Below are 26153 nucleotides of genomic sequence, written 5' to 3'. Positions count from 1 at the left end.
GTTCAGCCAACGAATGAATGACATGATAAGGTGCTCCAATCAGAGAGAGGAGGCGACGCATGCGCATAAGGGTGAGAGAACGACTTAGTGCACTTATCCAGATTCAAGCCGCGAATCGTCTCGCGCCTGCGCAGATGCACAAAACAGTAACTTAGTATCAGAATGGCTCGTTCTAACCAACGATGCATAAGCATCATACATAACGACTCAGTGCACTTATCCAGATTCAAGCCGCGAATCAACTCGCGCCTGCGCAGATGCACAGAACAGTAACTTAGTGCCAGAATGGCTCGTTCTAGTCAACGATGCATTAGCATCATATATATTGAAACCCCTTGTCGTCTCTATAAAAAGGGGCAACACATTAGCAAACATTCATACACCAGCGGTGCCGGCATACAACGGGACAAAATAAAATATATGTCCCCGACATTCAGCTGCTACATTGTAATCCAAATAGCGGACTAGGTTGATAGGCTAAAGGCCACCAAGTATAGTCAGATCAATTCACAGCTAAAATGTATCTCCAAAAACCCCTCTCAGGGATATGCCATACCCATAAAAGTCAGTCCAGGATCAATAAGTACTCATATGTAATATATCAGTGACAATAAAGCCGCCTCCACTATGTGGTCAAAGCCATAATAGATGTAGATAGGTGGATCAGTCTAACCTTTAATTAGAAATGATTATCATATTGTTACATTATTTTGTTATTAGTATAAGTTCTCCACAAAACTGTAAAGAACGCCTTGGCAGGTAAGTATTGTTCACATTATAAGTAATTTCTATGTGTATATACACAATTCCCAAAGGTCCAAAAGTATGGACAAGAACATCAACGAGAAAAATTCAACTGTGGAATTAATGGAAAGCACTGAAGGTAAAACCCTCATTCAAACCTAATGGAGACATGGTATTAAGTTGGTGAATCCACCTCGCTTCCTCCTGCAGAAGTTTACGGTCCAAATTGCCCGCTCTAGGTCCCATTTTGACCTGGGCAATGCCCCAGAACTTAAGCAACTTGGGATTACCTCCATGAAATTTAACAATGTGTCTAGAAAGAGCGGTATCCTCATTACAGGTCACCGCACTTATGTGTCTGGACACACGTCTTCTCAGTTCCTGAATGGTTTTACCCACATATAACTTGGGGCAGGGGCATTTAGCAACATAGACCACTCCACTGCTCTGACAGTTCAAAAATTGTTCGATTCGGTATATCCTACCGTCGACAGGATTGGAAAAGTTTTTAACAGTCGGCATTAAAGGACAGAAGGAACATCTGCCACACGGATGGAAACCCTTCAGAGGTGACTTAAGCCAAGTCGACGAGACATTAGATTGTTTAGAATAATGGCTATGTACCAAAAATTCCCGCAGGTTCCTACCCCTACGGTAAGTGACACTCGGATTAGCCAATACTGCATCTCTGAGGTCGGGGTCAGCTGTAAGGATAGCCCAGTGTCACAAATATTATCACCAAATAAAAGGTACGGCGATGGGTACGGTCTGTGCACCCACTTATGCCAACCTTTTCTTAGGGTGGTGGGAAGACACTATAGTTTTTTCTGATAATTTCTCTTCTTTCACCTCACACATCTCTTTTTGGGGGAGATATATTGATGACATCCTCATCCTTTGGGATGGGGATGTCAACACTTTCCGTGACTTCATGTCTATGCTCAATACCAATAATATCGGCATGAAATTTACGTATGAAATTCATGATCATACCATAAACTTTCTTGATCTTAAGATATCGTTGGATCCTGGTGGCGGTGTCCAAACGGATGTTTTCCGGAAGGCTACTGCGACTAATAGTCTTCTGCATTGGCAGAGTTACCACCCCTCTGCCCTTAAGAGGGGCATACCAATTGGCCAATATTTGAGGGCCAGACGCAATTGCTCAAGCGAATTAGCCTTTCAAACTGAGTGCGATGGTCTCTTTAACAAGTTTACAGCGCGCGGTTACCCCAAAAAGTGGCTACATAGGGCATATGCTAGAGCAAGGGCCACCGAGAGGAGGGATTTGTTGTCCAGTAGAGGCGATATCACTAAAAAGTCATCTGGAATCATTCGGTGCATTGGCACCTTTGACGCCTGCTCTCCTCAGGTAGTCCAAATTTTGAAAAGACACTGGGCTATCCTTACAGCTGACCCCGACCTCAGAGATGCAGTATTGGCTAATCCGAGTGTCACTTACCGTAGGGGTAGGAACCTGCGGGAATTTTTGGTACATAGCCATTATTCTAAACAATCTAATGTCTCGTCGACTTGGCTTAAGTCACCTCTGAAGGGTTTCCATCCGTGTGGCAGATGTTCCTTCTGTCCTTTAATGCCGACTGTTAAAAACTTTTCCAATCCTGTCGACGGTAGGATATACCGAATCGAACAATTTTTGAACTGTCAGAGCAGTGGAGTGGTCTATGTTGCTAAATGCCCCTGCCCCAAGTTATATGTGGGTAAAACCATTCAGGAACTGAGAAGACGTGTGTCCAGACACATAAGTGCGGTGACCTGTAATGAGGATACCGCTCTTTCTAGACACATTGTTAAATTTCATGGAGGTAATCCCAAGTTGCTTAAGTTCTGGGGCATTGCCCAGGTCAAAATGGGACCTAGAGCGGGCAATTTGGACCGTAAACTTCTGCAGGAGGAAGCGAGGTGGATTCACCAACTTAATACCATGTCTCCATTAGGTTTGAATGAGGGTTTTACCTTCAGTGCTTTCCTTTAATTCCACAGTTGAATTTTTCTCGTTGATGTTCTTGTCCATACTTTTGGACCTTTGGGAATTGTGTATATACACATAGAAATTACTTATAATGTGAACAATACTTACCTGCCAAGGCGTTCTTTACAGTTTTGTGGAGAACTTATACTAATAACAAAATAATGTAACAATATGATAATCATTTCTAATTAAAGGTTAGACTGATCCACCTATCTACATCTATTATGGCTTTGACCACATAGTGGAGGCGGCTTTATTGTCACTGATATATTACATATGAGTACTTATTGATCCTGGACTGACTTTTATGGGTATGGCATATCCCTGAGAGGGGTTTTTGGAGATACATTTTAGCTGTGAATTGATCTGACTATACTTGGTGGCCTTTAGCCTATCAACCTAGTCCGCTATTTGGATTACAATGTAGCAGCTGAATGTCGGGGACATATATTTTATTTTGTCCAGTTGTATGCCGGCACCGCTGGTGTATGAATGTTTGCTAATGTGTTGCCCCTTTTTATAGAGACGACAAGGAGTTTCAATATATATGATGCTAATGCATCGTTGACTAGAACGAGCCATTCTGTCACTAAGTTACTGTTCTGTGCATCTGCGCAGGCGCGAGTTGATTCGCGGCTTGAATCTGGATAAGTGCACTGAGTCGTTATGTATGATGCTTATGCATCGTTGGTTAGAACGAGCCATTCTGGTACTAAGTTACTGTTTTGTGCATCTGCGCAGGCGCGAGACGATTCGCGGCTTGAATCTGGATAAGTGCACTAAGTCGTTCTCTCACCCTTATGCGCATGCGTCGCCTCCTCTCTCTGATTGGAGCACCTTATCATGTCATTCATTCGTTGGCTGAACACAGCTGAGAGGCCTTGGTGTCTCCCTCATTGCCATAGGCCAATTGGCCCGACACACCTTCTGACACGTCATTTTACGTGTCTATATCAGGATCTCCTTTATTCCGCGCCGCCATTAGCCCCGTGTACCCCTGAGGACGCTACTTAGTGGCGAAACATGTCGGGGGGGCTGTTCATATTTTAGACACTGCCGCTGATCGGACCTATTGTAATACTGGTTACTGATAATCTAACTGAATAGGGAAGACACAATCCTACGTTACATGCAGATATGCCTGGTCAATCAGGTTACACATGTGTTTGTCCGATCTCGGCTGGTGATAATTTTAAATCCTAATTGTGGTCTGTCCAGCTATAAGTAGCTAATAAAATTGTAACTCCTTTTCATATATTAGTGGTGGCTGGAAAATAGGGTTGGCTGTTGCAGGCAGCTCCTTTCTATGTTTATGTATATTGTGCCCGCCAGCTACCAAGGGTCATATCCTCGTTCGTTTTGTACCCCTGTAATCATAGGGGCCACCAGTAATCAGGGTGCCAACCGAGGGGCCACCAGTAATCATGGTGCCAACCGAGGGGCCACCAGTAATCAATCATGGATGTTTTTTTTAGAGCCATTTCCAGATTTAAAAAAAACCTGCCCTTTTATTAGTCCTCGGCTCACGATCTGACCTCTCTCCTGCCCCCTGCTGGTTCAGTGTCTGTACAGATCATGCTGTGTGAATTCTCGTCTTTGATGCAGTAAAGAACTACATCTTCCACAATACAGTGCAGCAGAGTGCACTGCATTATATATCGGTCAGCGGTGTTTACAGATACTGAGTGACAATCAGCAGAATTGTGAATGCAGCTTATGATGGAACTGGAGGATGAGACAGTCACATCCAAAGCTGCAGTCACAATACTTCTGGACCCCATTTACCAGAATGCATTGTGGGATCTCGGCATCTGTTGTTCGTTCATGTCCTGAGTGTGGTAGTCCAGTTACTTTCTATTTCCAAGGCCAAACAGCAGGATTGTGAATGCAGCTCTAGCTGTGAATGAGTCATAACTCAAAATCAACACCAGATAAATAAAGTATTTGCCATTGTTGAACATCTGAGAAATGAGCGGATCTGCTGGTATGGAGACTTGTGCTCCACGTCGCCCGCCCCGTCATCTGTGTAACGTTTCTCTGTCTCTCAGTTGGACAAGCAACAGCAGGAATCGGCTCCCGCTTCCTGGCAGAGCACATCCCCGGGCAGAGAAGTGTGGAGGGGGTGAAAGGAGCAGCAACCGGAGTGGTCGCAGATTTGAACAGAGTTCGCCAAGCTCTGGATGAGAGAGGACAACGGCTGGGCGAGCTGGAAGATAAGACGGAACGCATGCTGTCCAGTGCTGAAGTTTTCTCTAAACACGCACATGAGGTAAGGACAAGACCAACTGAACGTTCAGCTTTGGGCCTAGCTGCGTTATCACATTGGAGTCTGAGATAGTCCACTACCTGTCTTATCCGAGGCTCGGGCTGCTGCTGTTTCTCCACTATGCTTTATACTGCAGCTCTGCTCCATCAGGCAACAACTGTGACGATTCCTTCTATATTAGCTGCATTATCTTTTGAAGTCTTAGTTTAATGAGACAAGTGGTGCACTTAAAGCCTTGTTCACACAGCGCAGATTTGCTGCAGATTTTGCGTGTGTATTTTAGGCCAAAACTAGGAACAGAAACAAAACAGAAGAAATATATAAAGGTCTTATAGGTCCGCTCTCCTGGATCCTATCCTGGTTTTTGGCTTAAAAAATGCATGCAAAATCGGAGGAAATCTGCACTATGAGAACAAGGCCTTAGAGGCTTAGCCTGCGTCTCTGACTCTACCCCATGATTTACACTGCAGCACTGCTCAGCAGGCAGTCAGTACATGTAGAGAAGCAGTAAGGACAGAATGATTATAACCTACAAACAACTAAATCACTAGTGAGAAAAAACGAGATTTATCAGAAAACTGCCAAGGAGAAGCCTGAGGGGTTGTCCAGGATTAGAAAAACATGGCCGCCGTCTTCTAAAAACAGCGCCACTCTGTCCACAGGTTGTGCGTAGTATTGCAGACCAGCCACATTCCCTGAGCTGAGCTGCAATACCAGACAAGAAAGCAGCCATGTTTCCTAATCCTGGACGACTCCTTTAAGGCCGGTTCCAGACGGCGGTGATTCTGCTGCAATGAACCATCGAGATCACACAATATAAAGCTTAGAATTCACATCTGCGAGAAGTAGCTGTACAGCTCTGCTACATCATGTGCCCTGTCACCAAGTGATAGCAGCTGCGATTGTTTGGTTTATTTGATGTCGTTTTTCTCCGGATACTTTGACCCCGCTCTGTCTCTTCGCAGCTGATGCTGAAATGCAGGGATAAGAAGTGGTACCAGTTTTAGGGCCGGCGCCGTCAGCCGATCAGGGACAGCGCATTGACCCTTCAATCGATGGCTAAACTCCAGCAACACAGTGTGCAGCACTCAGGTGGTGGGGGGACCACTGAACGGACACGGGACTGCACCGCTACCTTAGTACAACCCCAACTGCTGCGTCGCGGACGTGGGAACTCTACCAGGACTTCTCTAGAGGGCATGACAACTCGGTTTTTCGAAAGTGTTTTCTGAAAACAAAAAAAAATTGTGTCCTGTAAAATTCTCGGCTGTAATTCCCGGCCCTTCTGGTGACGAGACAGCGCAGGACACGTCCAATCCCAATATGCATGAAGAGAAGACGCATGCCGAGGATCCTCAAGGGTTTATATCTTAGAGCCGCAGGGAGAACGTGACCGAGGTGGGAGCGGACGGGGGTCTTTCCATGTGTGCGCCTCGTTCTCGCTGTTTATTTTAAAGCTTTGTCTTCGCTGCACTTAGAATCGCCACGTTCCCCGGACGAGGACACGAGCGCAGATCAGCAAGTGCTCGAAACTGTACAGATGTATAAAGAGAGAAATTATCTTATGTACCCAACCACTTATGTAAATGAAAGGGGGGCCCCCAGGGGCCAACGCGCGTACAGGAGGTAGGTGTCACTCGCCCCAGTTCTTTCAATAGAGTAGTTCTACAACTGGAAAGCAAAATGTTATGTGTTTGAAATTAAAGTGTAATTTGACATCCCTATATACAGTGCCTGCCGTGTGCGTTATTTAACACTTTGTATCCCACGCAGATAAAGAGGCGACAACGCGCAATGTAACAGAAGGTCATGTGTGTAGCAGCTCCTCTCAGCCTCATGCAAAACTTACCAGGTTATTTGTATGTAACCTCTGTGTCCAGACCACGGATCAGGCAGCTCTTTCTCCCCTCTTGCAGCAGGAAATCCCAGCAATGAGCTCAAGCTAAATTTATATCCATCCAAACAACTGCATGTAACCAAATCCTTTAGTCTCTTAGGCCTCATTCAGATGACTCTTATGCAGCCAAATTGTAGCAAAAGAAAGATCAGCAGCTCAACACAGTCCCAGAGAGCAGTCACCGGGAGCATTGAAACCGGAAAAGATTGAAACAGGCAGTGGAGTCGCAGACAGACAACTCCAAAGGTAGAGAATCCGCAGCACACGTTATCCAGGTATCAAAAAAGAGGTGTCTTTATCACCATAAAAAGCAACGTTTTGACCCCAGTGAGGGTCTCTCGAGCCAAATTGTAGCCCCCGTATTATGTCCTCACTGCGGGTCTCATAACCCTAACTAACCGCATCATAGATCCCCATAACGTTGTCAGTTCCGGTCATTAGACCCACAGTCAGGCATGGACTTAGCGTTTCTATTACGACTGCAGCGGCCTTATCTGCCCGATTTGCGTCCGCAAAAAGACAACCGTTTTTCAGTATGAATGTCTGTCCACTCCGCGTGTCCGCTTTTTTCGTCCCTATGTCGTCCGTATTTCTCATCCATAAAAAATGTAAGTAGGTCTTGTTTTGTACGTTTTTTTTGCATTTCTTTAGCCACAGATCCATGGAATAATGTCGTCCGTGTGCTGTCCGTTTTTTCCCGCATAGACTTCAATGAGCGAGTCTGGTTCTCAAAATCAAACCACAATAGGGTGCGCTGTTAGTTTCTTTGAGTGGACACGCGTTTTGCTGAAAAACAGATGTGTGAACAGCCCCATTGACTGGTATGGGTCAGCATGTTGTTAAAACGGAGGGAAGACGCATGAGAAATAGTCTGTGTGAATAAGGCCTAAAGCAAAGAAAACTCGCTCAGCGCACATATCCACATACAAGCTTCTGCAAACCGGGCGAGAACCTTCCAATCATCTCCACCGGTCACTGGTATCAGAGTTATTGAAATGTATCAGTCCTCGGTTTACAGCCCATTTAATGGCATCAGTGAGGTACATAGCGCCTCGTGCCTCAATAACGCCCCCGCCACGTGACTGTACAGTTCACGTCACAGAACAGCTACTGCCATCATTAAGACTGATGTAGAGAGAATCCATCTGACCGCAGGAGGCACTGTGAAATATACCAGGACCTGCACCGATCCCGCCGGTCACTTCCATACAGGAGTCTCATTATCTCCGTATTATCACCCTCAGCATCCGTTTCCTCTAACTGTCCGTCCACCAGAAGACGTATAGCAATGACACAGCCGGGTGATCATGACAGAAACCGCCAAGACCGCAGAGCATCTCCCCTCCTGCAGACTTTATATCAGTCTCGGCGTTGTCATTACATTAGGTGACAGCACAGGCAGCGCAATGTCCACGAGACAAAAGAATGATAGCAGCAAGGACTGGAGGACAATCACCCCCCCCCCCCCCATGTGTCATTAACCCCTTCACATCGTCCTCCACACTGAGAAACAAAACATCGATCCTGAGGAGTTGGGGGAGAATCTTTTAGAACTTATCAGCAGTTTCCCGTGATTTGGAGCAAATAATAGTTTCATGTAGTAAATGTTCATAATGTTTGAGTCCTATATTAACGAGAGCACACTCCTCCCCTAAGATACTCTGTGCTGCTGGGAGGACCCTGTACCTCTTGGTGTGAGCTCCACTAGATGAGCACACTCCTCTCCTAAGATACTCTGTGCTGCTGGGAGGACCCTGTACCTCTTGGTGTGACCTCCACTAGATGAGCACACTCCTCTCCTAAGATACTCTGTGCTGCTGGGAGGACCCTGTACCTCTTGGTGTGAGCTCCACTAGATGAGCACACTCCTCCCCTAAGATACTCTGTGCTGCTGGGAGGACCCTGTACCTCTTGGTGTGAGCTCCACTAGATGAGCACACTCCTCTCCTAAGATACTCTGTGCTGCTGGGAGGACCCTGTACCTCTTGGTGTGAGCTCCACTAGATGAGCACACTCCTCTCCTAAGATACTCTGTGCTGCTGGGAGGACCCTGTACCTCTTGGTGTGAGCTCCACTAGATGAGCACACTCCTCCCCTAAGATACTCTGTGCTGCTGGGAGGACCCTGTACCTCTTGGTGTGAGCTCCACTAGATGAGCACACTCCTCTCCTAAGATACTCTGTGCTGCTGGGAGGACCCTGTACCTCTTGGTGTGAGCTCCACTAGATGAGCACACTCCTCCCCTAAGATACTCTGTGCTGCTGGGAGGACCCTGTACCTCTTGGTGTGAGCTTCCCCAGATGAGCACACTCCTCTCCTAAGATACTCTGTGCTGCTGGGAGGACCCTGTACCTCTTGGTGTGAGCTTCCCCAGATGAGCACACTCCTCTCCTAAGATACTCTGTGCTGCTGGGAGGACCCTGTACCTCTTGGTGTGAGCTCCACTAGATGAGCACACTCCTCCCCTAAGATACTCTGTGCTGCTGGGAGGACCCTGTACCTCTTGGTGTGAGCTTCCCCAGATGAGCACACTCCTCTCCTAAGATACTCTGTGCTGCTGGGAGGACCCTGTACCTCTTGGTGTGAGCTCCACTAGATGAGCACACTCCTCTCCTAAGATACTCTGTGCTGCTGGGAGGACCCTGTACCTCTTGGTGTGAGCTTCCCCAGATGAGCACACTCCTCTCCCAAGATACTCTGTGCTGCTGGGAGGACCCTGTACCTTTTGGTGTGAGCTCCACTAGATGAGCACACTCCTCTCCTATATGGACGCACAGCTGGATTATAACGTCCTATTCTTCTCTATGGGATGTAAAACACAATACGTCTGAGCGGAGATGCGGCCGGTGAGTTTAGATCATTAGATTCATGGACTGCGGGCGCTGGAGCGGACGGATTCATGACATCACCACATTATTATTATTATATTATTATTACATACAGGACAAACGTGATAAAAAGATGAATGACAGGATCAGCTCCGCCTCTTATTTCATTACCGGAGTCTGACTCCTCCCACATGTGCAAAAATGTTTAAAAAAATTCATATCATAAATCCCATTACATCTTCAAGTAATTTCCAGGAGTCGGCTCCGTGCGTCTCATCTACAAGTCAAAGTCTTGCAGGTCGCCCCAACTGGGGCCAAACTTCACTTTCACCTTCAGAGTCACCGATAACGGCACTGCATTTTCCATCTCCCTTTTCATAATCTGCGCCACCTGCAGGAAGAACAAAGCGTCTTAAAGAGGTCGACGAGAATCTGCATCTAATCAGGCAAACTGGGAGTGACTTAAGGAACGGTCCAGGCAAAAAACTGATACTTTGTGTCATGCCCAGTGCAGAGCCAGAAGGGGCGGAGCATGAGCCGGAGAGTCACAGAACCAGAGACAATCCTTGTCATGCTCCTCCCCCTCCTGCACTTCACATAACAGTATCAGTTTTGTCCAGAATCTTCCTTTAACCAGAGCTGGATGCGGAAAACCAAGAGATTCTCAAATACAACTTCCTTCATTCCAGCATTTGATAATCCAGAAGCGCCGGATGTGGGAACGCTCATTATTAACCCGACCAGTGGAATATATGATATCTCTCTGCCTAGATGATAATCCAGAAAGTCTGATAATCCGCCACAGAATCTGGAAACTCCTCCTATGACCGTCTAATAATCCAGAATATGTGATAATCCAACATGGATCAGGTACCATTGATGCCGGATGTAAAGATATTTACTGTACACATTCTTTTCCCTTAGGGTCAGTTCACACAGAGTTTTTCTGCGCTGATTTTGAAATGGAAACCGTGTCACAATCAGTGACAAAAAAAAAAAAAAGACCTAAAATGCCCCCAATTGATTGCAATGAGAGGCCGAGACCTTTTTTCCTGGGGGGCTGTTCCAGCGGTTTTCGCCTCTGAGCTCCTGTTGAAAATCAATGGGAGGCACAAAAAAGCCGCGGCGCTCGTTTTGAGCGTATTTTGCATTAGAGTCAAAGTGACCCCAGGCCCCCCCCCCCCCATCACCGCTCAAGCAAAACGGCAGCATATTTGTCTTCAGAGATAAAGATGGCGGTAACATGGACATATGGGGGGGGATGTAGTGCAGCAATACCTGGATGACATCGTCCTCTGCCACCTCGTACAGCAGCTCGTCGTGCAGCTGCAGAATGAAGAAGGCTCCGCGCCGCGGAGGTGAGGGATTCTCTCTTCTAACCGATTGTCCTAAATGTAAAGAACAGGAAGAGGTTAATATACCCTGAACCCCCCCAGTTGTGCTCGTTTCCGTCCACCAGCATACGATTCCGTTAGATTTGTGAGCACCACTACTTGCAGCGCTTAGGGGGTCGTCACCCGGTTTTCTATAGATCATGAATGGTGGATAAAGCTGCTCCATGTCTTGTGATTCCTCTGCCCGTGTGTCAGTCTTCACTGCAGGTCTGGTGTTCTATTCATGAATCAGGAGGTTTAGGATGAGCAGAGCTTTAATCCATGTGGCTGAGATCTATCCTGGGGGGGGGGGGGGGGGGGGGGTCTTGAATTTTTCATGACATTTTCTTTACACAGGTGCAGTGGAGTTCTGGTCTCTGGTTCTGTGATTTTCCAGAGCGGAGTTCCCCCTGGTGACCGTGATGGAGACGTCAGGAGGCGCTCGGCCTCCGCTGCGTCGTTCCTCTCACCGGTCACATCTATCGCATCTGTGCTGACAGCAAACACAGCGACCCTGAACATGTGACCCAACCGCTCCCCATCAACAGCTGTCCAGCTCCAAGGTCACAACTCAAGGTCATTCCCATGAAGTGCTGGATTCTCACTGCTCTTCTCTAGAGGCCGCAGTAACCCGTGCGCTGGGAACATCCGTGTCTGTAACGGGGGCAGCAGGGCTGACGTGGCAGGTTATGGGGCGAGGATGATCCACACACCTGTAGGTCGGGGCAGCAGGGCTGACGTGGCAGGTTATGGGGCGAGGATGATCCACACACCTGTAGGTCGGGGCAGCAGGGCTGACGTGGCAGGTTATGGGGCGAGGATGATCCACACACCTGTAGGTCGGGGCAGCAGGGCTGACGTGGCAGGTTATGGGGCGAGGATGATCCACACACCTGTAGGTCGGGGCAGCAGGGCTGACGTGGCAGGTTATGGGGCGAGGATGATCCACACACCTGTAGGTCGGGGCAGCAGGGCTGACGTGGCAGGTTATGGGGCGAGGATGATCCACACACCTGTAGGTCAGGGCAGCAGGGCTGACGTGGCAGGTTATGGGGCGAGGATGATCCACACACCTGTAGGTCGGGGCAGCAGGGCTGACGTGGCAGGTTATGGGGCGAGGATGATCCACACACCTGTAGGTCAGGGCAGCAGGGCTGACGTGGCAGGTTATGGGGCGAGGATGATCCACACACCTGTAGGTCGGGGCAGCAGGGCTGACGTGGCAGGTTATGGGGCGAGGATGATCCACACACCTGTAGGTCGGGGCAGCAGGGCTGACGTGGCAGGTTATGGGGCGAGGATGATCCACACACCTGTAGGTCGGGGCAGCAGGGCTGACGTGGCAGGTTATGGGGCGAGGATGATCCACACACCTGTAGGTCAGGGCAGCAGGGCTGACGTGGCAGGTTATGGGGCGAGGATGATCCACACACCTGTAGGTCGGGGCAGCAGGGCTGACGTGGCAGGTTATGGGGCGAGGATGATCCACACACCTGTAGGTCAGGGCAGCAGGGCTGACGTGGCAGGTTATGGGGCGAGGATGATCCACACACCTGTAGGTCGGGGCAGCAGGGCTGACGTGGCAGGTTATGGGGCGAGGATGATCCACACACCTGTAGGTCGGGGCAGCAGGGCTGACGTGGCAGGTTATGGGGCGAGGATGATCCACACACCTGTAGGTCGGGGCAGCAGGGCTGACGTGGCAGGTTATGGGGCGAGGATGATCCACACACCTGTAGGTCGGGACAGTAGCCGGTGTCCATGGGACTTGGGCCCGGAGGGGAAGGCCTCCTCCAGCCGTCTCTGGATGTTCACAGTTGCAGTTTTGACGATGTCGGCGGCTGATCCCTGCACGGTGGTGTTCACAGCCTGGCGCTCCGCCTGGTGACCGAGATAAACATGTTACCCCGCATAGCAGTCAGGAGCTGGCGCAGGTTTACACATTTCTCTCCCTTTTATTTCTAATAAAGTTTTTATAGTGACATGAAAAGCGATAAAGCGGCCGCTGACCCTGCAGTGACGTCACATTCCACTATTATAAAGCTCCAGCGTCGGATCATGAGAAGTTCTGACACTTTTAATGGACTTTTTATACAGTTTTTACAAGATCTTCAAGAAGCTGAAAACTTGTTCTGACCTAGTCCTGCTCACACAGCAGAGGGTTTGTCACAATGTATCAGTGTAAGTAAAATCTAACAGCCAGGGGTCCAGGACAAGATTTGTGCTGCTGCTGTGTTCAGCTCACAGAGGATTGCCTGCACTGATACATTGTTACAAACACAAGAGCTGTAAATGACACACGATGCACTTACGTGAGCCTTAGCGTGGTGATTCGAGTCCTTGATGGCCGGAAGATAACGGCGCCGGCCCAGGATGGTCTCTACAAAGCCACTGGCAGCGCAATTCTTCACAGTCGCCTTCAGAAACCGCTGAATACCTGCAAAATAAAGACGGTTCTGGTCCAAATAGAATCTAAAGGCCTCAGACATTCGAAGCAAACGCACCCCTCCCCCTAATTGTTCATATAGGGCTTGCATGTTCATTCATTACGGAAAGAGAGATAAGTGGCTGCCAGACAGCTCTATTGCTGCTTGTCTTGGGGAACACAACAGTTGAAATCCAATCTGTCCCCTGACAGGAGAGGTCGGGATCATCAGCACTAGAATGTTGGTGGATCCCGCCGAGTATATATAAAGCTCGTATCGCTGCCCCTCATGACCCCATCCCCCCCATATTATTGTGTAATGACGGGGGGCAGAATATAACTGCACACTCCAGGGGTCAATGTCACTCAGAGATCAATGTGAATAGAGCCGGGCCCCTGGTAATAATCGCTGCGTCCTCTGACCGTCCTCATCCTATGTAAGTAGCACAATAGCCTGGAGTTGCCGCTTATCTCCTGTCTCACCTGTGTACCGGGCCTTGAAGGATTCTATGTAACAGGCGGCATCGTCTTCCTCTATTCCCATCTGCTCCCCCAGGGATTTTGCCCCCATTCCGTAAATGATTCCATAACAAATCTAAAGGACGAGAGGAGAGATCAGCGGCATCATCCCTGTAATAACACATCCATAACATACTCCATTCTACGTTCACACAGACAGAATGGGGTTTCACTTCCTCACCATTTTCAAGATCTTTGGTTGCGATCAGTGAATAAGAACATTCTTCTTTACATCCAGAGATTGCCCTAAACCTGTTCCCACAGCAGTTGGGTTTGCTACAATGTATCAGTGCAGGTAAGAGCTCTCAGTCTGGACAGGAGGGAGATTTGTGCTGCTGCTGTGTTTAGCTCACAGAGGATGGTCTACACTGATACATTGTAACAAACTCTCTGCTGTGTAGATTAATATATGACACATTCATTGACATTTTCCTCGACCTATGACAAATATATTGCACATTGTTGCGCCTCCGCGGTGCAGGGAGACAGATGAATATGACGCCCCCTATGTGACACGCAGACCCCGCTCACCTGTTTGGCCTGCTGCCTCATACTGTCCGTCACAGCGTCCGGCTCAATCATCTTCCACTCAGCTGCGATGCTCCTGAACACGTCTGAGCCGCTGTTCAATACCTGGATGAGGCGGCGATCCCGGGATAAGTGAGCGAGGATCCGCAGCTCCAGCTGAGAGTAATCTGCTGCCAGGATCAACCCGCCTGTAGGAAGAGCACAGGACGGAGCGTCAGCACCGCGCACCGGACTTATAATAAAGGACATCAGTCTAAACTTGAAAAAACCCTGACAGGGTACACAGCCCCTCCCCCACCTCCTCCGACAATCCAACGCTGGCTCCTCGCTGCCATCTCTATCTACCCAGCAGACAGAAATGGGACTTCTGCCCCTCCCCCCATCTTCTGGAGGAACGAGTATCAGACATGGTCAAGCCCAACAGCCAATGGCAGACGTCGGAAGGGACCTGCCTCCCCGCACTCATTAGGTTATTGGTTGATACAGACGTGGGTGTGGCCAACTCATTAATATGAGTGGCTGAGCTGCCGTCTTGTCAGGGAAGAAGCGCAGGGTCATGAAGATCTGATTTATTAGTAAACTATTCATATTTTTAATCGGCCGCCATGTAATAATTATATATAAGATCTTCAAAAGACTTTAACCCCCTTCTTCACTAGTGTCAGCTCTTCATAGTGCCCCCATATGAGGTGTAAGACATAGGTGCAAATACAAAACTTCTGCAACTCCCCGATGCCCCCTCCCCCACTCGCATGTAATAATAGGCAGGATCTGTATAGGGACAGCGGTTTAGATTATGGTTTCCCTCTATGTCATGAGAACTACTCCCCTCCCCCGAGCCTTTGATGACGTCATCGGTTATTTGCGGGTTCATCCCTCAGTTTGGACATTTACGGGGGTCGACTCTTAAACCAGAAATTGACAGCGTCAGTAAGAACCTCAACCTACGAGTCTTATGAGAATTACCTGCAAAGGGAATGAAGGCGTGCCGCATACTGACGAAAAACGACATCCCCCGCTCCTGCGGGATCTGCTCCACCGGCACCACAGTCCTGGGAAGGTTCTTCTTACCCCTGAAACCACAGCAATGACCAGTGAGGTCGCATGTGACCCCCGAGACCATAGCCCCCCCCCCCCTGGACACAGCAGACATAGCGCCACAGGTCTCTAAGATGCTGCAGACCGATCCTAAAATCATCCTCATCCTTCCCCTCCTCTTCACTTCATCCTTCCCCTCCTCTTCATCCTCATCCTTCCCCTCATCTTCACTTCATCCTTCTCCTCATCTTCACTTCATCCTTCTCCTCCTCTTCATCCTCATCCTTTCCCTCCTCTTCATCCTCATTCTAATCCTTCCCCTGATCTTCATCCTCATGCTCCTCCTCTTCTTCATCCTCATGCTCCTCCTCATGCTCCTCCTCTTCATCCTCCCCCCCCCTCCTCTTCATCCTTCCCCCCCCTCCTCTTCATCCTTCCCCCCCCTCCTCTTCATCCTTCCCCCCCCCCTCCTCTTCGTCCTCATCCTTCCCCCTCCTCTTCATCCTCATACTTCTCTTGATCTTCATCCTCATGCTTCTCCTCTTCATCCTTCCCCCCCCCCTCCTCTTCATCCTCATCCTTCCCCTCCTCTTCATCCTCCCCCTCCTCTTCATCCTCATCCCCTCCTCTTCATCCTCGTCCTTCCCCCTCCTCTTCATCCTTCTCCTCCTCTTCATCCCTCTCCCCCATCCTTCCCTTCATCCTCATCCTTCCCTTCATCCTTATGCTTCTCCGGTTCATCCTTCCCCCCCCCCTCCTCTTCATCCTCCCCCCCCCTTCATCTTCATCCTCCCCCCCCCCGCCTCTTCATCCTCGTCCTTCCCCCTCCTCTTCATCCTCATCCTTCCCCCTCTTCATCCTCATCCTTCTCTTGATCTTCATCCTCATGCTCCTCCTCTTCATCCTCATGCTCCTCCTCTTCATCCTCATGCTCCTCCTCTTCATCCTCATGCTCCTCCTCTTCATCCTCATGCTCCTCCTCTTCATCCTCATGCTCCTCCTCTTCATCCTCATGCTCCTCCTCTTCATCCTCCTCCTTCCACTCTTCCCCTCCCCCTCCTTCTAATCATTCATCTAATCATTCTCCTCTTCATCCTCATTCTAATCCTTCTTCTCTTCATCTTTATCCTTCCCCCTCCTCTTCATGATCATCCTTCTGTTCTTCATCCTCCTCATCTTCTACATTCTCATTCTAATCCTCCTCCAACTCATCCCCCTCCTCATAAGTAAGTTCACATTGGCGTTGTGGCTTCTGTTTATTGGATGAAACCACCGGCGCCCAGCGGACCCCACTGACTGATAACGGTGTCGCTGGGTTCCGGCGCGGTGTCAGTCGTTTCAGCAGGAATAACGCTGCACGCAAACAGAGTCTCCAACACAGAAGCGAACAGAGACTAAAACACCAAGCCCGACCGGTGGGAAGTCCCCCCCCCCCCGCATACCGACATTCACACAGGGCACCGGGACATCATTCTCAGGATCCCTGCTTGTGGTCAATGAATAGGAATGTTTATGGTTGACATTAAGGGGATTAAATCCCATCCCGATCTAGCCCTGCTGACACAGCTGATGAGCTAGTTAGTTACAATGTAGCAGTACAGGCAATTTCTCTCTCCTAGACCCCAGGCTGATAGCTCTTACCTGTACAGATACATTGTAACATAACTTCAGTTGTGCGAGCAGGACCAGGTCAGGGTGGGTTTTCAGCCTGTAACAATCGTCTGTTTCTTATATAACAAGTTACAGAACTTTGCAGACTACAGAATGACAGCGGTGTGATTGCTGCACCGGAGTATGAGAGAAGCCTCCGTCATTAAGACGTCTCAGCGTCACGCGGCTCTACGTGATAAGGGGTGTCAGTTACCGCTGCTTGGAGTAGATGGAGGCGCTGGCTGCCTGCGACGGGGGGCTCTCTGCAACCAGACGCGGCATTTCAATCTCAAAGTCTTTGGGTACATTCTGGATATTCGGCTCAGTGAAGCTCACTCTGCCTGGAAGAGAGAGAACATCAATTAACACCGCGGCCCCCCGGCTCCGACGCGACCCCCTGGCTTCTACGCCAGCGCCGCCGCCCACCCCCAGCTAATACCCAAACCCATTACGGTCTTTTGCGCCGCCGCCCCAATTCCCCCTGCCAGCTTCTACACCAGCGCAGCCCCCCTGGATTTAAGGCCACCAGCTCTTCAGCTTCTACAACAGCCGGGGGGGGGGGGGGGGGTTGGGCGCTCAGACCGATTAATGCCAATTAGTAGCTCGCTCCACGTTATGTAATGAGGGAACATATAGAATAACGCAACCCGGACTATTATATTATTACATGTCACATACAAGGCCCATCCCCCACTGAGATTGAAGGTTGAGATTCATGTCAATACCGCAACGATTTAAATGAGGGTCCCCTTATTCTTCTCAGAGGGGTTCTGCAGCCGGTAATAAATGCCCCAGCTGCTGCAGAGCCTCGGTGATGGGCATAAAGCATGTGTTATAAAAAGAGGTTCTGCAGTTGCTGGGTGTTCAGGATATTGGAGTCGCTTCAGGTCAATCACTGGATTCAGGGTCAGGGAGGGGAGCGGGGGCTGTACCTGTGGCGGTGTGAGTCTGGGACACGGGGTAGATCCGCTCCATGTCCAGGCACTGGCAGAAGATCTTCTCGCGCTGCAGCGGGTACACCACCTTGGTCATGGCGTTCGTGATCCGCTTCCATTCCAGGATCAGTCCAGGCAGGGGATGCAGCGGCTTCAACTTCTCCAAAACATCCTGAGAAGAAAAAGACAAATCCAATCATTGCCGGGCGGAGACATTCAGGGGGGATGGGGGACTATGGCCGGGGGAGGGTCACACATGAATCCAGGCGATGATACCTTTGTGGTACTGAACTGCTTGCTGAGCCGGACTCTGTTCCCATTCAGCGCCGGCCTCCTGGTGTACCCCAACGTCTTCTTGTTTCCAGGACCTTTCAGGTCGCCATTGGGGGGCAGCTTAAGCTCAATGAACAGAACCTGACGGCCGAGACAAAGTGCAAACTAGAAATATATCAAACATGAGGCAAAGGAAATGAAGCCCAGTACGGCAGCAGCGATAATCCTCTGATATTGACGGATATCAAGTCGTGTACTCCAAACACATCCAGAGCTGCATTCAGAAACACAACCCTAAAATTTTAGGCAGGAATTCATAATGTAGTTTACACTGCACCAGAGCATTCTGGGAGATAGAGCTCTAGGCCAGAACACTGTACAGACCTTGGTGTAAAACATAAATCCCACCCAATAATCTGCTGCAGAGCATATTCTGTTCCAACTCTGAAATAGCACGGGTCAGTGGGCCGAGGTGAGGATCTGCAGCTTCTTAGTTCAAAGCAGAATTGTGAATGCAGCTCTGGACGTGACTGGAGTATAAAACATGATGTGGCAGCAGAATTGTGAATGCAGCTCTGGACGTGACTGGAGTATAAAACATGATGTGGCAGCAGAGTTGTGAATGCAGCTCTGGATGTGACTGGAGTTTCAGACATGATGTAACTCGAGACGGACAGGTAAACGGTCTATATGTGGAGCAGTAGTCACTGTACCTGGGCGACATCATCAGGGCTGGTGAGGGAGAAGCTGTGCCCGGCCAGCTGGTACACCTGGGCCTCGATCTCATTCAGTTTGGCTTGCATGACGTGTTTCTGCGTCTCACACTCTTCTGTGCTGAACCCAATGCCATTCAGCTCCAGGAGAGCCAGGCAGTAGTGTGTGGGCATCTCCACCCGGCTGAAGACCCCTGCAGGAGAGAAGACATGATGTCAGCGCTGCGCCGCTCCTGCTCACGGCGTTCAGGGTCTCACCCGTTACCTTTCAGATTCTCCTTCTCCAACAAGCTTTGTAACGTGGACATGACGCTGTAGACGAGGACCGACTCGATGGCTGCCCGGTAACGTCCGGACTGGTCACTGCTGCCACTGAGGCCCAGGCTCTGCACTCCCTGACCACTACTTATCCCGTCCAGCAGGGGGAGCTCTTGTGGGAGGTAGTTGGCCACCATGTTGTGAAGCGTCCGCTCCTTGGAGCTTGGATCCAGTAACCAGCAGGCGACCTACAAGACAAGACCTCGCCGTTATTTACACAGTGACCCCAGAAATCACACAGCAACTTGTGCCCGGCACCATTCACGTCATGTGACGCTCTGTCGCGCGATCCTGCACCTCTGATCTATAGCGCGCGGATCACATATCACCACATACAAGAATTCACCCCAGTGTGGGCAAAATCCTGATAATCCGGCATTCAACGTGCCATTCTGGATTAACAGACAGCATCGGTCCCTGACAATGGTGTTGTGCACCGGCGCTCGCGTCACCAAGTTTCAGAGATTTCATTATGATCTTCAGGAGTCGCCGATATCGTCATTGAATCCACTGGTTCAGAACATCCAATAATCCGGCACCTCACCAGTCTGGAGTATAGCGGATTAAAATCTCTCCGATCCAGCTCCCCAAGGGACAAACTTCCGTCCATCACCAAGGCTGACAGGGGACAATATGGCGGCTGTCTGCCCGTTGCTCTGCTCATCGTATTAGTGTCCAGGGCTACAAGCGGCCAGGTCTGATTAACCAAGTCCCGGCCGGAGCGATTTACATTTCATAGAAGGATTGTTAATCTTGTACTATTGTTGTTACATCCTGTTTTATACTCCAATCACATCCAAAGCCGCATTCACAATTTAGCTGGTTTGCTACCAGGTAGCAATGCATTGTGGGAATTAAAAAGGACAGCTACACAGCTAGCGCTCATCTGTTGGGTCATGTGACAGTAAGGTGGAGTTAAACCAATAGGATTTTGAAAGCAGCTCTGTAAGTGACTGGAGTACAAGTTACTCGACTTTTTATGTAGATTTAACCAGTGAAATGTTCTGTGACCGGATGAGACGCTTTAATTCTGACTCACAAGATTCTGGATACCGGGAGATTAAGTCATTAAAAAGAGATTCTTCACCCTGTAAGGAAACTACAGAGGATCCGGATCTTCGTCTGGTCACCGCTCATGAATCATCTCCCTGAAGATCAATATCGGATGATGATCTATTATTGTCCCCACCTGACGCAGCGCGGCTTCCAGGAGCGGTTAATTACATGCAGCGACACGACCTCCGGTCTTTGATGATAATCCATTTACAGATAAGCAGCTCAGGCTTAATCCTGCAATGAATCCAGAGAGTTGGCGCCGCTCGTCCTCATCAATCCTGGATACACATCAAGAGACCGCCGACGAGATCACAGATCCGGATACACATCAAGAGACCGCCGACGAGGTCACAGCCCCGAATACTCATCAAGAGACCGCCGACGAGATCACAGCTCCGGATACACGTCAAGAGACCACCGACGAGGTCACAGCCCCGGACACGCATCAAGAGACTGCCGACGAGGTCACAGCTCCGGATACACATCAAGAGACCGCCGACGAGATCACAGATCCGGATACACATCAAGAGACCGCCGACGAGGTCACAGCCCCGAATACTCATCAAGAGACCGCCGACGAGATCACAGCTCCGGATACACGTCAAGAGACCACCGACGAGGTCACAGCCCCGGACACGCATCAAGAGACTGCCGACGAGGTCACAGCTCCGGATACACGTCAAGAGACCGCCGACGAGGTCACAGCCCCGAATACTCATCAAGAGACCGCCGACGAGATCACAGCTCCGGATACACGTCAAGAGACCGCCGACGAGGTCACAGCCCCGGATACACATCAAGAGACCGCCGACGAGATCACAGCTCCGGATACACATCAAGAGACTGCCGACGAGGTCACAGCTCCGGATACACATCAAGAGACCGCCGACGAGATCACAGCTCCGGATACACATCAAGAGACTGCCGACGAGGTCACAGCTCCGGACACACATCAAGAGACCGCCGACGAGGTCACAGATCCGGATACTGATCAAGAGACCGCCGACGAGGTCACAGCCCCGAATACTCATCAAGAGACCACCGACGAGGTCACAGCTCCGGACACACATCAAGAGACTGCCGACGAGGTCACAGCTCCGGATACACATCAAGAGACCGCCGACGAGATCACAGCTCCGGATACTCATCAAGAGACCGCCGACGAGATCACAGCTCCGGATACACGTCAAGAGACCACCGACGAGGTCACAGCCCCGGACACACATCAAGAGACTGCCGACGAGGTCACAGCTCCGGATACACATCAAGAGACCGCCGACGAGATCACAGCTCCGGATACACATCAAGAGACCGCCGACGAGGTCACAGCCCCGGATACTCATCAAGAGACCGCCGACGAGATCACAGCTCCGGATACACATCAAGAGACCGCCGACGAGATCACAGCTCCGGATACACATCAAGAGACCGCCGACGAGGTCACAGCCCCGGATACTCATCAAGAGACCGCCGACGAGATCACAGCTCCGGATACACATCAAGAGACCGCCGACGAGATCACAGCTCCGGATACACATCAAGAGACCGCCGACGAGTAGAGCAAACCGTCTCCCTCAAAACTGGACCAAGTGCCGCAGTAAAAGTAATGATGCCCCAGAAACCTACAGCAGCAGAAATTGTGGATCCTCCACCCGTAGCGGCAGGTCTAAGATATTCTCCTATGATCATCTCCTAATTCAGAACATCTGATAATCCGACACCAATCAGACCCCACTGATTCTGGATTATAGGACTTTTGCTGGAGGTTGTTTGGCCACGAACACCCGGATACATAATACCAGCGATCATGGTGCTCGGACCAGATCATCCGATCACCACAATCTTCTCACGATCCGGCCCATTCACAAAAGTGACTGCTCCCAGGAGATATGGAGGCAGGGACCCAGTGCTAAATAGTGTCAGGGGGGGCAACAGGGGGCGCTGTCATGGTGGAGACTTGACTCCTAGGATAGTCCATCAATATCAGAGCGGCGGGGGCGACACCCGGCATCCTCACCCATCAGATGACTCCAGTGAGCGGTGCATACCCTTCATTATTACTCAGGCAGAGCGCCGTACATGTAGTAGTGGCTGAGTCTGGTATTGCAGCTAAGTTGCATTTACTTGAGCACCTGCAGGAAACAGGACACAACATATTCACCCCCGTCCTGGTCCCCGTCAGGGTTGTGCACACTCTGGGCCTCGGCGACCTTGTGTCCATGAACACAGATCTGACCTGACAAGGACAGAAGTGAAGTCCCCTTTAAGATCTGAGACGAAAAAACAAATGATGACCCTGGGTAGTCAGCAGGTACAATATATATGATCAATGGAAGGAATGCCTGCAGGCAGACGGAACCCTTTTTCCTGACCACCCAATAGTAGTAAAAAAGTATATACATTTTATTAGGCTACGTATAGCAAAAGACAGACCATATACATGAGTTTAAAACGATCACTGCCAGAAGCCGAAGTAGGAGTAATTAGCTGGAGGATCCAGCAAGGTATTACAACAAGCAGGAGTAAATGCTGACTGACACAGCAGGTCAGTCTATCAGGCAGTAAACACCATATGACTAGGTAGAGACAATATATTCGGCTAAGGCAGGAAATTAAAACAATTAGAGCCCCCCCGACATGTTTCGCTAACAGGTAGCGTCCTCAGGGGTACATGGGGCTAATGGTGGCGCGGCGAGAAAACTGATCCTCTTATGGGAGTGTAGGATGACGTTAGTAGGGGGCGGGTAGAAGAACAACCCGCCAATGGAGCGGAGCAAAACACATCAACCATCAGAAGGAACAGACCAACCAATAGAAGACAGCGTATCAGAGGACCAATGATAAATGGCGGGCCGCGCAGGCGCACAGCCGAAACGGCCAAATCAGTCCAGATACTGCGCGCATGCGCAGTAGTACAAAAAAGGAACTTCGAAGAATGCCGAAAGAGACAAGGATATGACAGATCGGCGCAAGCGCCGTAGGTGTCATCCTGGACTTAGTGCAGGGAACAATAGAAGCTCCCCGCTCTAGTTTGGCAGTAGGCAATTAGCCAGAACTGCCGGGACAGTTCAAGATCGGCGCGCCCGTGCAACAGGGCAGAGAAAGAGCTCAGAACAGAGCAAAGAAAAGCAAAACATAACAGATGTACGCAAATCGCCGTCGATGTCCCTTTAGACTTGGTGCAGGGGACCATGAATAACCCCCACTTTAGCATGGTAGTAAGTATATATCTATGTGACTAGAAGTAAACCGCACACACAGACTCCCATCTGAAGAGAAAAAAGAATCATAATAAAAAGTGTTAATATATAACAAAAAATAAGAAATAATAACGGCCGCCAAATTAAAACATCCATGTGATCAAGATAATGAGTAAAGGTAAGTAGAACAAGATATATCTGAACACAGGCGCTCTGCTAAGAGGCGATGCTAAACATGAATAAAGGGGATTCAATGGACAAGAAACCAACCAATCAAAATAATACAAACAATATAGACATCCACCCAGCGTAGAGAAGTGACAGAAAGGCACTATATGTGAATCCCTCGTTGAGCCCCTGAGGGGTCATGGTGCCAAGACGGTGGATCCAACGTGCTTCTTCCTGTAAAAGTCTACGGTCTAAATTGCCAGCCCTGGGTCCCAACTTTAATTGTTCAATACCCCAGAATTGGAGCAACTTAACGTAACGTAACTGTTCTGATGAGCCATCTTTTCAGAGAGAATGTTATGGACTTTACCAAAAATTCTTGGCACGAGGGTATCCCAAGAAGTGGCTGCATAGGGCTTATGCCAGAGCTAGGGCGCCTCACAGATCTGATCTACTCTCTGACAGAGGTACTGAATCTGCAGTGCCAACATCATCCAGTGCCATCCGTTGCATTGGCACCTTCGACGTATGTTCCTCCCAGGTTGTTGGGGTTTTGAAAAAGCATCACTGCTGACCCTGACCTAATAGATGTTATCCCTGCCAACCCCGCTATCACCTATCGTAGCGGGAAAAATTTACGCGATTTTTTGGTACATAGCCATTATTCATCGACCTCCTCCAACACTCCATCTACTTGGCTGAAGTCACCTGTCACGGGTTTTCATCATTGACCCTTTAAGATCTGAGCCCCCTGTACATCTCTGACATGGTGCAGTCCCTGGGTATGTCCTATTCAGCAGTCCCTGGGGTTATTGTAGGATTTACACCCTGGGGCCACGTATGAATACGATGCTGGAGTGGACGACGTTCACACCATAACCAATGCAGATGCGATACCTTGGGGTCCTGGAAGTGTCCAGTGATGGAGGCTCTGCAGCCCAGGACCAGGGCATTGTACTGCTCAATGAAGTTGTACATGACGACCTCTGGGGGGCGCATCTGCTGCAGCGTGGACTGCAGATACCACAGCCGCTCCTTGACGGACAGGTTCTGGTCCAGCGGAGGAGGGGCCAGGCTGGAACTTATGTCTGCAACGAGAGGAACCGGAGGTTTATTAGCACGTCCTGCGGGTAATTATTACTGCAATTATAGGGCGAACAATCTCGGCCTTCACTGATCGCCATCTACGGGCAGCGTATTCCGGCTGCTGGGTACAAGGTGACACTACACATCGTCCTGTAGCATTATATTCGTGTTCACTTTCTCTGTAAGTCTGTGTTACATCACATTTGTGAACTATGATCACCATATACGGCTGCCGTATACGCCAAATGTATCCGTAGGGCACCATTTACCCAATGTACATAAACAGAGTCTGTGCTATGCGGCAACTTATCTTATTTATCATTGTGTGAAATAGCGCAGTAGACGGCGCTATTCTATACAGAGGAATACAGAGAATATACAAAAACGTATACTGAGCGATATAACTATGGGAAGCATATGCCGCTGTATGCCTATATATCTCCCAGCCCCCGCATCCTCGCGATGTATACCTCCGATGAAGCCCAAATCTGCTTCCATTCTTCGTATGTTCTTCCTATATATTTTGACCACTAGGGGCGCTGTTCTCTCATTCTTAGGAATATATCAATATAGGGGCATGGCGATCTATATATCGGCAGCCGGAGAATGGAGGTAACGGGTCAGCCATTTTGCAGGAAAAACTAAAACTCCTGTTAACGAAATTCTTATTAAAAAATAAACAAACTGATGTAAAGAAAAAATGTCCGCCGGCGATCAGAGCACAAGGTATAATAATGGAGGGGGTGGGGTTACTGGGGTACCTGACAGGTCCTGCTCTCTCTGTAGGGACAGGTAGTAGGCGTCCTTCCCCCCCCAGCATACAGCCAGGCCCACCAGCAGCACGTCATCCCAGCCCTGGATGGAGAGGCCGTCATCTTCCTTGGGTTGTCCTTGTGGTTGCGGCCGCGCTAAAGAGATAAAAGTGATGGTCGGAGGTCACTGGTAGACACAGCGGGAACGTCGCCATTACCATACAAATCATTAATGAAATAAATCCGCATGAAATACGAAAAGTATCGGCCGAAGAACCGGGGCCACTTGGGCTCTACTGGGCTTGTACGAGGGTGTAGGACATGGACGTGCTCCAGAACCCATTGGGACTGTTCCAGCTATGAAAACAATGAGGAGTAGGGGAGGGGGATC

General features: G+C 49.6%; 2 protein-coding genes across 9 annotated transcripts in view; one reads left to right on the top strand and one right to left on the bottom strand.

Moving 5' to 3' along the window:
• STXBP5L (syntaxin binding protein 5L) overlaps positions 1-6729 on the top strand; it is a 310211-nt gene extending 303482 nt beyond the window's left edge. For all 8 annotated transcript variants that reach the window (XM_075854716.1, XM_075854714.1, XM_075854718.1 and 5 more), the window contains 2 exons: positions 4786-5006; positions 5969-6729. In XM_075854716.1, coding sequence (XP_075710831.1) covers positions 4786-5006; positions 5969-6010 — 263 coding nt within the window. In that variant the 3' untranslated portion in view covers positions 6011-6729. The remainder of the gene's footprint in view (positions 1-4785; positions 5007-5968) is intronic.
• Positions 6730-9813: 3084 nt separating this feature from the next.
• Positions 9814-26153, bottom strand: part of POLQ (DNA polymerase theta) — a 45982-nt gene continuing 29642 nt past the window's right edge. The window contains exons 18-31 of the mRNA XM_075854711.1: positions 25772-25918; positions 24822-25012; positions 19448-19688; positions 19183-19376; positions 18473-18610; positions 18194-18368; positions 17476-17602; positions 15540-15646; positions 14577-14761; positions 14010-14121; positions 13414-13538; positions 12835-12982; positions 11007-11116; positions 9814-10119 (exon numbers count right to left, since the gene is read on the bottom strand). Of these exons, the coding sequence (XP_075710826.1) occupies positions 10006-10119; positions 11007-11116; positions 12835-12982; positions 13414-13538; positions 14010-14121; positions 14577-14761; positions 15540-15646; positions 17476-17602; positions 18194-18368; positions 18473-18610; positions 19183-19376; positions 19448-19688; positions 24822-25012; positions 25772-25918 (2114 nt within the window). The 3' untranslated portion in view covers positions 9814-10005. The remainder of the gene's footprint in view (positions 10120-11006; positions 11117-12834; positions 12983-13413; positions 13539-14009; positions 14122-14576; positions 14762-15539; positions 15647-17475; positions 17603-18193; positions 18369-18472; positions 18611-19182; positions 19377-19447; positions 19689-24821; positions 25013-25771; positions 25919-26153) is intronic.

The sequence above is a fragment of the Rhinoderma darwinii genome, chromosome 2 (genome assembly GCF_050947455.1).
Source record: "Rhinoderma darwinii isolate aRhiDar2 chromosome 2, aRhiDar2.hap1, whole genome shotgun sequence".
NCBI lineage: Eukaryota > Metazoa > Chordata > Amphibia > Anura > Rhinodermatidae > Rhinoderma > Rhinoderma darwinii.
The sequence above is the reverse complement of the archived record's forward strand: the minus strand, read 5'-3'. Positions and strand labels throughout refer to the sequence as shown.